The sequence below is a fragment of the Sparus aurata genome, chromosome 5, assembly GCF_900880675.1.
Source record: "Sparus aurata chromosome 5, fSpaAur1.1, whole genome shotgun sequence".
NCBI classification, from domain to species: Eukaryota; Metazoa; Chordata; class Actinopteri; order Spariformes; family Sparidae; genus Sparus; species Sparus aurata.
Window position 1 is genome coordinate 5989791 of NC_044191.1, and position 14538 is coordinate 6004328.

Genomic DNA, 14538 nt, shown 5'->3' on the forward strand with positions numbered 1-14538 from the left:
ATCACCGCAGTCGGCAGTGCAATAAACAAAAATGTATGTTTACAGGAAAATTGCAGTAGAACCAAAAAGCCTTGTGCTGTACTGTTGTAAAGTTTCTCTTATTACTTAATTACTTAGTGCTTGTGTTTGTTTTCAACCTTTTGTGTGATGCCTGTGTGTCCATGTTTATTTTAATTTGAGAAGTTCAAATAAAAGATTGTAAAACTTACAGAATGTCATGCCTGTCTTCACAGGTTTGGCTCTGCACTCTCCCTTCCTGGACTTTGGAAAGCTCAGTTTGAAAAGAGGATCTCCTGATGATGTGGTGGCTTGTCCTCTATCAGCCTTCTCACTGTAATGCAGTGCAGCCAGGTAGAGTCTTGAACAGTAAAAAGACAATAAAACATAAAACAATTGCAAGAAATGGTCAAATGTTCTCAAGTGATCACAGTTAGGAGTAACACATGACAGCACTGTTACAGTATAATTCAAGCACTAAAGGCTGCATCGCGTTACGTTACTCTAACCTGACCTCTTTATTTCTGTAACGAGTGATCTAACATTTCCAAACCAGTGATCAGATTAAAGTGATTTATTCAAGTCACTGTGCATTACAATCATTTTTATCATTTTCCTCAGTAAAAATATATATTCTTGCTTTCTTCTTGCGTGTTGGTAGTGATGTCACGTACGTCTCAAGTCACGTTTTTACCATGAGGATAACTCACATGTAACACCACGCAGCAACACAAAAATGGAGGGAGGAGAGAGATGCGCGTTTTCTAGCTGGAAATATGGTCATTATTTTGAGTTATTAAAAACAAAAAGTCACGATTACTTGGTCAAGGGCCCGGTCCAGCCTGCTGTGTAGCATTCAGCAGTACACTGGTTTTGCCCTGGCCTATGCCAACATATTCCAACTTAGCAAACGTTTTCAAATGCATTATTTCACAAAATCCTGAAAACTTAGACCCGGCGGAGGGTGTGTGTATGTACCTTGACCGACCGGGTCTCTGGGTTTGCATGTGGAGACCGTGTTGATCGCGAACTAGAAGCTCGCGGTTAGCATTAGCCTGGAAGCTCGCGGTTAGCATTAGCTGGTACTATGTGACACTGCTTGGTTAGTTCGTGTAAAATTGCTAAATAAACACAGCTAAACACTTGCACATGCAGACATTTACCTAGGACGCGCATTACATAATGTGCAAGATCAGAAATGTAATACACAGAGTGATTCTGCTGTAGCACTAACTTGTGTGGTCAGAGAAGCTAACGTTAGCGGTTAGCCGCTAACCATACCTTGTTCTCATTGGTAAAACACACAGTACATCACGCACGAGTTCAGCCTTATCTACAGGAACACACAGCACATTATTTGTATACTTACATGTCCTTGGTCTGCAAGTGTTCCTTTGAGTAGACGTTAGCCGACTACTCCTGCCTTGTACTGGCCCAAGTTGGTGAAACAGTCAGCGTCAAAGTGGTTCACACACACCAACAGTTTTTTGCCAACTTCAGCTGGGACATTGGCCTCAAAAATAAATTCAGTCCATGCAGCTCTTTTGTCCTCTGCAGCTGGGAGACGATGGAGTGTTTTGTGCTGGTCCTTGCAACCAACAACAGCGCACTTCTCCTTGAGCTTGGACATGGTGATTTCAATAGCGTAATGGTGGATCTCCCAGACGGTAGCTGTACCTGGTGGGTGGAGACACCGTGCGGTGAAGGGAGGGGCAGTGGGGTAGCCATATGCAAATGAGTGGCCGTCGACGTCGACAGCCGCAGCAAATTTGACTGGTGTATCTGGAAACTGCAGGCAGGACCCCTTTAGAAATCTGTATCTCACTCAAAAAAGCACGGATAGTCTTTTTTCAAAGTTTCTAGGTGTGTGGCAGCACCGTAGACCCACAATAACACCCCAAATCCCAGAAAAAGTCAGTTTTTCATAATATGGGACCTTTAAAGCCACCGTTCTGGCTCCATACATTAGCACCTCCGCGAGCTCCACATATGTCATAGTTCGTTTCCGTCAAACTGTGGCACAGACGAACGCGACGTTTACAGGCTGTAAATTGTCGTTAACTGCCGAAAATTAGGGAGATTTCCGGGCGTTTACGGGGACGAAAATCCCACTTTTATGCAGTGATAGCTCTGCTCTGCTCGCTGTCTGCAGCAGCGAGTGATGGCAGTTCTCGGGCGGCCGGGACTAGTAGGTTTGGTCAAATGGCTGTGATTGGCTTGAAGGCTGTCAATCAATCTAACTTGACCAATACAATGGTTTTTCATGTATACTCACCGTACTGAGGTGCGCTCCATTTCAGTACGCTGGTACACCGCGAGGGCGGGCAAGCAGTTTGATACCATAGGAATAAGTGGGGGGATGAAATCACCTTGTTGTTCACCGGTGTGAAACTTTAGCGTGCGCATCAGGGGAGATTTAGAAGTGGATATATGCAATGCTGACTGAAAAATAAGTGGGTATACGCCATATACCCGCCTATGCCCTGGACTACACCAGTGGTTACACCCATGATTACAATGGGCGCGTTCAAGTTGACCTCCTGCTGCCTGATCACATCAGCGAGATCTGCTGGCGACAGCAGGGGCGGGGATACAAACGCTGCTATGAAGTCGGACACTCTCTCTTCCCGTAGACGTGACGTGACCTGGCTGAGCTTGCAGTGTTTGCCTTTTTCGTCAAGGAAGAAGTGGAGGAAATAGAAATTCCATTAATGTTTGAGGAAAATCAACAACGACTGCGATCAGTTTTCTTACCTGATTCTATGGGAACTTTGCTGGCCTTTTTCTCATATTAATCTCCTTTGGAAATTATTCAATCAGAGATGTTCAAAGTCGTAGCTAACTAAAACATTTGGGCTGAGGGAATAGAGCAGTGAAACTGCTACCGTGTTGCATGCAGACGACCGGGGATCAAGACCCGTGTCAAGCCTGTCTTTTTGCAGAGGATGTATTCATCTGATTATGTGTATGACAGACAGTTCATATTTAGAGACAACAGAATGTGACAGCTTTGTCACAATAACAACTTCAAATTTGGATACTTTGTAATTGCTTCACTTCACTTCACACAGTGGCTCATCAAGAGTAGATGAAGAGCCTAAATGTTGTCTTACTGTAAATGATCATGTTCTGTTTTCCTTGTAATGTCACCATTAAATACATTTGAACTTTGTCTATCTGGTACATTATAGTAAGTCTTGCCTAATAACAATACAGTACAATTACAACAGTTACTCATTATTATGATGACAACTTTGCTTATGTGCATGATTATATCACAGCTGAGGGGAATTTGCTGACTACATTTAACAAATAAGCATAACATAAGATGAAGCATTTTCTCATAGCAACATTTTTCACAATGAATTAAATACATTTCAGTGAATGAATGAAATACAATAATCAGAACAAATGACTGAATCAGATGCCTTGTCCCGCTGCACCATCTCATCACACACAGAATAGCTCAGGATAATTCTTTGTATTGTTAATGTGACGGGAACAGAAAGGGTTAATTAATAAGAGTGGATAGAACAGATAACACTGGACACAGCAGTTAACCACTTCTCCATCATCACCCTAAGCTGACGACATCTTTCAGGGTTGTTGCGTTACATGAAGGATTTTATAGGTTTATTCATGGTGACTATCCCACAGGTGCAGCCACACGGCTGCTCCTGATCTGAAAGTATTTGATATTTGAGTAGAAAAGAGGCAGAGTCCTTATGGATATGGAAATTCATCGGAACACACGTCATATACGTCAGCGTAGATGAGAGCCAATTAGGGCAAAGTCCTGACGTCATGAAGGTGGGTCTGGGGTCGCGCAGTACCTGGAGAGCAACTGCGCGAATGCTCTGCAGCAGCCTCGCTCCCGCGATAACTTAAGGTCATGTGACATCAGATGCGGAGCAGAAACCACTCCCATCCAGGTCATCGTGGACACATTTTACCCAGCATGCATCACGATTTAGGCTAGGCTGACGCTGCGCAGCGCTGCTTTATCTTGAACTCGCCTATTGAAACACTGAAGCAGAGGGAGCTCAGCTCCTGCTGGCTGTACTGACGAGGTGAGGAGGCGGAGCTGAGCTCTGGAGGGCTCCGGCCCAATTTAATCCCTGGTCCCACAATCCCAAAGCATCAGTATTTGACGATTTGGGAATAAGACTTAAAAAACAACACTTCTTCCAAAAAGGAACTTATAAGAACTAATGATATTCATTACATTTATCTTCCAAACAGCTTTTTCGAATGGTCCCTGCCATGACTCCGTATCCCTACCACTGAAACTCTGACCCAAACAGGTGATCTGCCAGCAGCGGAAAACAGTGTGAGGCCCGGTTGCGCTCATGCGTAGGGATACAGACGTTCTACTGTTGAGAAAATGTAGTGCCAAAAGATAGGGCTGTCTGACGGCTATGTAAAGCGGTGTGAATTTTCTCTATATAACGTACACTAGAACTGATATTGATTTTTTTAGGTGAGCCTTGTTTTGGGTGGTTAAAATTCGCTTTGCATCTGGACTCCATTTACTGCAGTACAAAGCTGAGCATCTGGGCTGGAGCGGCTCTCTGCTTCTTCAAACTGAGGCTGTGCTGATCAGCAATTACGGTAGGGAATAGACCGACTATAGATATGTACTTGACCCCACTTCAAAAAACCTGAATTATCCCTTTAATATATATATATATATATATATATATATATATATATAAATATGTATTTATATATATATATATATATATATATATATATAAATATGTATTTATATATATATATATATATATATATATATATATATATATATATATATAAATATTTGAAACCCTGGTCATGTATCATCACATGATTATAAAATGGTTTGGTGCGGACCTGTATACAGAACATATGAGGAGTAGTTAACGTTTATAATCATCAGACTTTACAGACGTTGTTTTTGGTTCCTCTATGTTTCCTGTATATATTCGTACATGTGTGAATGTGTAAATGAGGCATTAACTTATAGCACTTTGTAGAAGGCGCATGATAAAGTTCACTCCATTGACTTGTATTAGTTCACGGGGCGGAGCTGCCTCCTCCAATATGGCGGCGACATCGACGTACGGTCCAACGCTGAATGAGGCGTCTATGTCTATGCAGGATTTGGTCCGAGAGCGGAGTCTGTACGGGAAGCAGCCTCACGCTGGAGGCAGCCAGACCCTCTTGTCTCGCCTAAACAGCGGCATAAGCAGTGACATCTCCAGTCAACTGCTGCATCTGCCGCGACATCCCTCCTGGCACTCCTAGATGCCACGGCAGATGTCACGGGTAGCGGTACAAGCAGTGGCACCTCCACCAAACAGCAGCTTCTGCCGCGACATCTCGCCCAAACAGCGGCATTTGCCACGACATGTGCCGCGACATCCCTGCTGGCACTCCTGGATGCAACGGCATATGTCACGGGTAGCGGCACAAGCACTGGCACCTCCTGGCACGCAGTGGCACAAGCACTGGCAACTCCGGCAAACAGCGGCACCTGCAAACATTAACAGTAGTAACGCTTACTGGACGGATTGTCCACATAAACTTTAGCTGTGCAACGCATATCTCAACATGTCGTCTCACTCTTGTTTTTCTCTCACTCCACTTCCTTATCGACCTTTCAACTCCACCTTTCACCTTACACCTCATTGGATTAGAAAATAAACGTAATGCAAAAAACATACATCAAACTTCCTTTTCTCCTGACTTTCAAAATAAAATGTTCTTAACACATTTTCAACATCATGAACTTTGCATTCAAGAAAACAAAATACATTTTACCTCATGTAAATAACTCACATGAACTTAATCATGAAATCCTATTTATACTGCACCATAGGCAATATATAACATCTGAATAGTTTTTAACCTTTTGAATCATATTTATTCCATTTATCAATTCCAACTATATATTACTTATTAATTTCAAATTATGAACTTTTATATCATGGGTCTTATTTTCCATAGGGCTACATCTGCTTTATAAAAATGTTTATTCGAAACTTGAAATCATGCAGGATAATAAAAGGCTCAAAAAATATCCCCTCACCCTAAATGGGATCAAAACATGTTGATGTCAGCTTTTGGCAAGGGGGGGCGGTGGGCTCTCTACATCTGCCATGTGTTTGGCTTGCAAATGGTAACTCATTTCATGTCGACAGTACATGCAGTTAACTTTTGTCCTATCGACCAAACCATCTGGCAGTGTTTTGAAAGTGAATTTGCTGTTCATAAGTCCTTTCTCCATTTACTTTCACTTTCACTTTTCAGTCTACGGTGTTTTTCCCGAATGCCAACCCTGCTTCTTCTTCTTCTGATTTCCTTTCTTATTCTTCTGCCACCCTCTGGATCAAGACCACAGGTGCCACTGACGGCCGTAAATCAAACAATGCGCGTTCCTTTTTATGTATATATATATATACACACATATATATATATATATATATATATATATATATATATATATATATATATATATATATATATATATGTACAAATATTTATATATATATATGTACATATAAGTGGCGGCTGGTGACTGAAAAAATTGGGGAGGACAGGAGGAAAACCAGTCATGTTATTTTATACAAGTCAACTGCTTATCCCTGCTTTCTTATATTCAATGAAAGTTAAGCAATAAAACAATGACTTACAAGACTTATTTAAAAACATTTTATTAAATGGCTAATATACAAGACAAAAAAAATACTAACGTGTACTCCTTCCAGGATTCGATCCCCAATCACATGTGTAGCAAGCAACTGCTCTACCCACTGTGCTACCCCAGCAGTCAACATACATACTTCACGACAGCACAGTACATCCCACTCATCACTCATCACAATCGCCCAAAACAACTGTGTTGCTGCTCTATTATTGTATTGTATTGTGTCCCGGTCGTGCCGCTAACGCTATGTCCTACAGCAGGATGAACGAAAGAAAAACTATGAATTATCTTTCTGACTGCTTCTCTCTGATTTTTCCGAACAGTTTTTTTTCTTTCAGAAATTCACTTATATTTCCTTTGAAACCGATTCCAATATCGCTGAAAACTCCATATTTCTTGTCCGAGCATGGCTGGCAGTGAAAGCTGTAAAATACATAGAAGTATTTTTTGTTTACGGTTGTATAAATGTGAGAATGAAATTTGGGAACTGTTATTGGCCCAACCTGCTGTCAATCTTGTATTCTGGTTGCTGATTGGTAAGGGACGACGTCCTCCCTTAGCGCGTCATTTTTCGTGTCTTAGCCAATCATAGATCAGCATGAAAAAATCATAAATGCATTGAGTGAATGGAAGGAGATCCCTCCCACGGGGGACAGAAGCCCACCGTCCTCCTCTAGCCCCCACCTTCCTGCTCCCTGCTCCTCTCACAGACTGCTCTGTCTCCCCCGTCTGCAGCTGTCGCTGTTGAATCATTTTAAGGATTTTCTTCCAAAGAAGAAACCTTTTCTTTTTATGATATAATATATATATAATAAATGATACTGAGATTTGTAATGATTTATTTCAACCAGTTACTCTTTCTTAAAAAAAAAAAGATCTTCCTCTTGCCTCTCAAAAATAGAGGAGGACCAACCTCCTCTGCCTCTATGGACGAGCCTCCTCTGATATATACATATATATATATATATATATATATATATATATATATATATATATATATATATACACACACACACCACTTTATTTAGTCACATAGTCACATTATGCAGCATGACAAAATGGATTTGTTGAAATTAGATGAAAGACATGAAATAACTAATAAGATGATGCCGACAAATATTGACTCAAAAAGGAGGTGTTCACGTTATTTAGCCTGACATTTATATAAAAGTGGTGTACAAAAGAGTAGGAACCAATCTCTGTATAATGTTCAACAGCATCACAAATTACATTGTTCAAAATTACAATGCAGTTGAATCAACAGAAGCATTATCAAAACAATTTCACTGAACATCATAACACTGTGAAGGGACCATTTTTGTTACGGTTGTTGTCCCATACTGCATTAGCCAGGTGTTCCTACAGTTTTTCTCAATTGTTTACACACCAAAATTGGTACTTGAGACACAATGACCACAACATGTAACTCATGCACCAACCCCATGAACCAATTCTGCTAAACTACAAGCACGATTCCTGCTTTACACTCAAATTGCAGTTCTAAAACACACTTTTTTCAAAACACTACACACAATTCTCTGCATTTGGCACAATTTTCATGAAGAAAATCTCTTGTTTTCACAAGGAACGCACTGTCATTCAAAGTTCGAAAGTTAATTGCCCTACTATGCATACTGACTCATCACATGGGCAAACACCTGGACATCCTATTCAACACACTCATTCCACCAGATCAGCTCAGGTATGTTGTCATTTGGGACAACGTAAGTTTCCATTGGGCTGCTCTGTTTCGTAACTGGTGCACTGTCCACCCACGCTTTATAGTTGTTTATCTCCCTCCATATTCTCCATTCCTCAATCCTATTGACATTTTTTTTTCTGCCTGGAGATGTAAAGTGTGACGACCCTCCCTGCTCTCTCTCTCCCTCTGACATCAGCAGGGTCGTCAGCAGCATTGGCACCACCTGGGCTGTGAGAGTCTGGGTGCCTTTATCTCTCTCCTGGAGCTCAGTCCTTTTTTTTGCTCTCCTCCCAGAGACACCTTGTTCAGCTTTTGTTTGGCATTTTGGTTTCTGTACATCCTTCTTACAGCATTACACATACACACACACTTCTCCACTCATGCATTCACCTACACCACTGATTCCACTGACTACACACGCCATGATTAGTTTAGGTTACTTTTTAAGTTACTTTGTCTTCAATAAATAATAAGTTAATTGTTTCACGTGTGCATCTCCTTGCTTTGTCATGGCCGTGCGGCCCGGTTTGTGACAAGTGGGGGCTCGTCCTGTTTTACTTTGCTTTGTTGGAGGCCGGTGATTGGTGGCCCTTTTGAGGTAGGGTTTTGTTTGTTTTTTTGTTTTTGCGTTTGGGAGATGCATTTTTGATTTGGTTGTTTGGTTTGGTTTGATTGTTGTTTCAGTTTGGGGAGTCTTTTTGTCCTGCAGCCTCAGGTGTTGGCCTGAGTGGGCAGGTGTGGACTGTCAGCTGTGATTGCATGGTCTTCTAGTGTAATAGATCTTGGCTTTTGTGGAGTTTCCCTGGTTAGGTTGAGCAATGTGGTCCATTTTGGCTCATTGTTTTTTTTTGTTTTAGTTTGTTATTTTTGTGTGGTGTGCGGTTGGAGCAGTGGTCTCGGGGACACATCCACAACCAGTAGGTGAGTAACCAGCGTGCTGGGGACTTAACTCGGTTGTCGGTTTGAGTGTTTAAATAACCCACCGCTAATCTGCATGAAGACTAGGCATAGTGAGTTAGATTAGTTTTGGATAGGCAGTTTAGTTAGAGGGGGACTTCACATTAGTCTCAGGGACATTTGTAATGTCTTTTTGTTACATTGGATGACCTTTGAATCACTGTTTGGTTGTTTTCTTCTGCCAGTTGCATTGTTTTGTCTTTTGGGCCTGGTGTATTTGTAGCTCACTATGGCAGGTATAGAGGATTTTGTTGCTTCGCCGTGTGAGGAGTTTTTGGATGGTTGTACTAAAGATCAGCTGTTGAAAGTTGGCAAGAGGCTGGTCAGATTCTGACCAAACATTGCTGCTGCAGTGCGTGTTGACAGGGAAAGCACAGGAGGCGTATGCATCTTTGGGCGGTGACCTCACATATAAGTCAGTCAAGGCTGCTGTACTGAAGGCGTATGAGTTGGTCCCAGAGGCGTATCGCCAGCGTTTTAGGACATGGGAGAAGAGGGCTAATCAGTCACATATGGAGTTTGTAAGGGAGCTAACTAATCATTTCAATCGTTGGTGTGTAGCCTCAAGTGTTGATAACTTTGAGGGATTGTGCAATTTGGTCATCCTTGAGCAATTTAAAGACACTCTGCCCAGTCGGGTTGCCACATATCTTAATGAGCGCAAGGTTACAACTGCTGCTGAGGCTGCAGGGCTGGCTGATGAGTATGTGATTGTTCATAAGGGCAGGCCTGGTGAGCCTCGAAGGGAGCCTGTTGGGCGAAAGGAGGGTGGTAGATCACCTGTTCGTTTTGGCATTTCCTCATGTAAGGGGTTCCGGGCAGCACCTCAGAATGGAGAGGATGTCTGTAACTATTGCCGTGAGGCAGGCCATTGGAAGTCGGACTGCCCAATGCTAAAAGCTAAAAAGCAGCATGCTGGAGGCGGGCGTGTAAAACCAGCTGCCCTGGCTGCGAGTGTTTCAGGCCCTGTGGATGTGGGGGCGTGGCAACGTAACTGGGGGGAATCTGGCCTGACTGGTGCCATTGACGAGTCCTATCTGCCTTTCATTTCAGATGGGTTTGTATCACTGGTTGGTAGTGACACTCAAGTGCCTGTTAAGATTTTAAGAGACACGGGTGCTTTTGATTCATATGTTTTGGAATCTGTTTTGTGTTTTTCTGAGAAGACTGATACTGGTGACAAGATCCTTATGCGAGGAATGGGCTTGGATGTAGTGCCTGTCCCAGTGCATAAGATGAACTTGGACTGTGAACTGGGGCAGCGTGAGGTTCTGATGGGTGTGAGACCAGCATTGCCTATAGAGGGGGTTGATATAATTCTGGGCAACGATCTGGCCGGCAGTCGGGTTTGGGCTAAGTGTTCACCACCCCCAGCAGTCTCTCTTTCTCCTTCAGGGGAAAAACAGCCTGAAAGGGTAGGGCGCCTTCCAGTAGTCTCCCTCTCTCCTTCGGGGCCAGAACATCCTGATGAAAGTGCAGTGCACTTTCCGCAAGTTTTTTCTGCATGTGTAGTTACGCGGGCAATGAGTTGTGCTGAGTCCAAGGGGACAGATGGGAAGAGGGATACTGTTTTGCCATTTTTGCCTGATTTTCCTTTGTCTGTATCCCACAGTGAACTGCAGAGTGAACAGAGAGCTGACCGATCGTTGGATGAGTTGTTTGGGTCTGTGCTGACACCCTGTGAGCTGAAAAGTGTTGCCAGCGGGTACTTTCTCCAGGATGGGATCTTGGTGAGAAAGTGGATGCCCCATGGGGAGGATTTTGTTGGGGATCCCATCTTTCAAGTGGTTGTTCCATTAAAATTTCGTGGTTTGGTGTTAAAGTTGGCCCATGATGGGTCAGGGCATCTGGGTGTCCATAAAACCTATGACAGGATTTTGCGTCATTTCTTCTGGCCACGACTTAAAAAAAAAACTGTAGTACTTGTCAGCTAACTGGAAAGCCGGATCAGGTCATTAAACCAGCTCCACTGCAGCCGATTCCAGCTATCAGTCAGCCATTTGAGTACCTGCTCATTGATTGTGTGGGGCCGTTGCCCAAGGCCAGGTCTGGTTGTAAGTATTTGCTGTCAGTAATGTGTCAGAGTACCAGGTACCCAGCAGCTTATCCTTTGCGTACCATTACAGCAAGAGCTGTGGTTAGGGCCCTGATACAGTTTGTTTCTGTTTTTGGCATCCCTAGAGTGATCCAAAGTGACCAGGGATCTAATTTTTCCTCCCATCTGTTGGGCCAAGTGTTAAAACTCCTGGGAATTGGGCACAACCAATCTTCAGCTTATCACGCTCAGAGCCAAGGCGCTCTGGAGCGTTTTCATCAAACACTTAAATCACTTTTGCGGGCGTATTGTACTGAGCTTGATGGTGACTGGGAAGATGGGCTCCCCTGGTTGCTTTTAGCTGCACGGGAGGTAGTGCAAGAAAGCACAGGGTTTAGCCCAAATGATTTGGTGTTTGGGCATACTGTACGGGGTCCACTGTCTGTGTTTAAGGATGGATGGAAGGGGTCAGATCCACCCACTAACTTAATTGACTATGTCAATGGGTTTAGGCATAGGCTATACACTGCTGGGGAGCTGGCAAAGCAAATGTTGGCTACATCCCAGGCTAAAATGAAGAAGCAGTATGATCGTAGAGCTGAGCTGCGTGAGTTTAGTGAGGGCGATCGAGTTTTGGCTCTGTGTCCATTGGTGAGTTCACCCTTCCAGGCCAAGTTTATGGGACCTTATACAGTGGTAAAACGTGTTTCAGATCTAAACTATTTGATTTCCACCCCTGGTCGGAGGAAGTCAGTTAAACTATTTCATGTGAATCTGCTGAAGCCCTACTATGCTCACTCTCCCAGTGCATCCGTTGCTGACCAGCAGGGGTCAGTGGCAGTGAGTCCTGCTTTGGTAGTCGGTACAGTGGGAGGGGTTTTAGGTGAGTGTCTTGATGGTGTTCTTGAGCCTGATGAGGGGGTGCTGTCGGGCCGGTTGAAAAATTCAGAGACCTTGAAGAATCTTAAAGGGTTGGTTGGTCATTTGCCAGAAGAACACGCCCTGGAATTTGAAGAGTTGATTTTCAAATACCCTTGTTTGGTGACGTGCCGTCCCGCACCGACTGGGCCGAACATGACATTGATGTGGGTGAGACACTGCCTATCCGTCAGCATTTTTATAGAGTTTCTCCTGAGAAGCGTAAATATTTGGATGCTGAGGTTAAATATATGCTTGAAAATAACATTGCTGTGCCTTCCTTTTCAAGCTGGGCTTCTCCTTGCCTTTTAGTGCCTAAGAGTGATGGAACACCTAGGTTTTGCTCAGACTTCAGGAAGGTCAACAAAGTGACAAAGCCAGACTCCTTTCCACTGCCTCGCATGGAGGATTGTGTAGACCAGGTGGGTGCTGCCAGATACGTCACTAAATTTGATCTGCTGAAGGGCTACTGGCAGGTGCCCTTGTCCAAACGAGCACAAGAAGTGGCAGCTTTTATCACTCCTTCTGGACTGTATTCTTATCAGGTGATGCCATTTGGGTTGCGGAACGCACCAGCCACGTTTCAACGCCTTATGAATCGTGTGGTGGCTGGGCTGACTGGGTGTGCAGTTTATTTAGACGATTTGGTGGTCTACAGTGACTCTTGGTGTTCTCACATGCAGCGGGTTAGGGCACTGTTTGATCGGCTGGCCGAGGCGAAGCTCACAGTAAACCTAGCTAAGTGTGAGTTGGCTCATGCTACTGTGACTTACCTGGGTCGGGTGGTGGGACAGGGGCAGGTGGCTCCTGTGCGTGCCAAAGTGTTGGCAATTGAGAAATTTCCACAGCCTATGACGAAGAAAGAGCTCATGAGATTTCTGGGGCTGGTTGGATATTATCGGTGCTTCTGTAGGAACTTTTCATCTGTGGTGGCACCACTCACTGACTTGCTGAAGGCCAGGGCTCAGTTTGTTTGGTCAACAGAGTGCCAGGAGGCTTTTAGTAATGTCAAGTGTCTTTTGTGTTCTGCACCAGTGCTGGCTGCACCCCGTTTTGACTGTTCTTTTGTTTTACAGGTTGATGCAAGCCATGTAGGAGCAGGAGCGGTGTTGGTGCAGGCAGATGAGCAGGGAGTTGACAGACCAGTCAGTTTTTTTTTCTAAGAAGTTTAACCGACACCAGGTTAACTACTCTGTGGTTGAGAAGGAGGCCCTGGCCTTGGTCTGGGCCCTGCAGCACTTTGCGGTTTATGTGGAGTCTGGTGTGGCACCTGTTGTGGTCTACACAGACCACAATCCACTAACTTTTTTACATTCTTTGCGGTGCCCCAATCAAAGGCTAATTAGGTGGTCGCTGTTCCTGCAGTCTTGTAATCTGGATATCCGACACATTAAGGGCCGTGATAATGTGGTTGCAGATGCACTGTCTCGGGCTCCAGTGATGGAGTAGGAACTTGTTCACCTTCTGTTCTTCCTTCCCCTCCGTATCAATTGAAATTGGCCCTTATAGGTTGGGATGTTGCTGTTTTGGGGAATGGATGTTGGAACTGGCAGATTGTAAGTATGCTGCAATTATTGTAGTATTTGATTATGTAGTTCTCACTTTGGTATCATGTTTTATGTATTATGTTGTGACGGAGATCCTGTGAGGACCCCCCGTCTTATGGGGGGGGGTGTGACGACCCTCCCTGCTCTCTCTCTCCCTCTGACATCAGCAGGGTCGTCAGCAGCATTGGCACCACCTGGGCTGTGAGAGTCTGGGTGCCTTTATCTCTCTCCTGGAGCTCAGTCCTTTTTTTTGCTCTCCTCCCAGAGACACCTTGTTCAGCTTTTGTTTGGCATTTTGGTTTCTGTACATCCTTCTTACAGCATTACACATACACACACACACTTCTCCACTCATGCATTCACCTACACCACTGATTCCACTGACTACACACGCCATGATTAGTTTAGGTTACTTTTTAAGTTACTTTGTCTTCAATAAATAATTAGTTAATTGTTTCACGTGTGCATCTCCTTGCTTTGTCATGGCCGTGCGGCCCGGTTTGTGACAAGTGTATGACCTAAATCCACAAATGTGTATACCCCTTCTCCAAGCTATGGAAGACGCATGTGGATATATAGCAGTTGGTGCTTTTCATGGCTGGATTCACCATGCTAGGCGATATTTCACTTGCTGCTTGGCCAGGGAAAACATTCTTTGTGATGTGGATGAGGTGCTGTGGCCAGACTGAAACAG

The 14538-nt window shown here is 44.0% G+C and overlaps 1 protein-coding gene across 2 annotated transcripts; it reads left to right on the forward strand.

Annotated features, from left to right (window-relative positions):
• Positions 1-9834: 9834 nt before the first annotated feature.
• Positions 9835-14300, forward strand: LOC115581187 (uncharacterized). Of its 2 annotated transcripts, none has more exons than XM_030416090.1 (2): positions 9835-13853; positions 14012-14300. In XM_030416090.1, exon 1 carries the CDS (start codon positions 9857-9859, stop codon positions 11276-11278), a length of 1422 nt encoding a protein of 473 aa, XP_030271950.1. In that variant the 5' UTR covers positions 9835-9856; the 3' UTR covers positions 11279-13853; positions 14012-14300. The 2 variants fall into 2 exon arrangements, with proteins under 2 accessions (XP_030271950.1, XP_030271949.1); XM_030416089.1 differs by having other exon boundaries at positions 9835-12719; positions 13374-14300.
• The last annotated feature ends 238 nt before the right edge of the window (positions 14301-14538 follow it).

Excerpts from the sequence above, each read along its gene's own strand:
- LOC115581187 (XM_030416090.1), top strand. The coding sequence starts at position 9,857 with ATGGAGTTTGTAAGGGAGCTAACTAATCATTTCAATCGTTGGTGTGTA.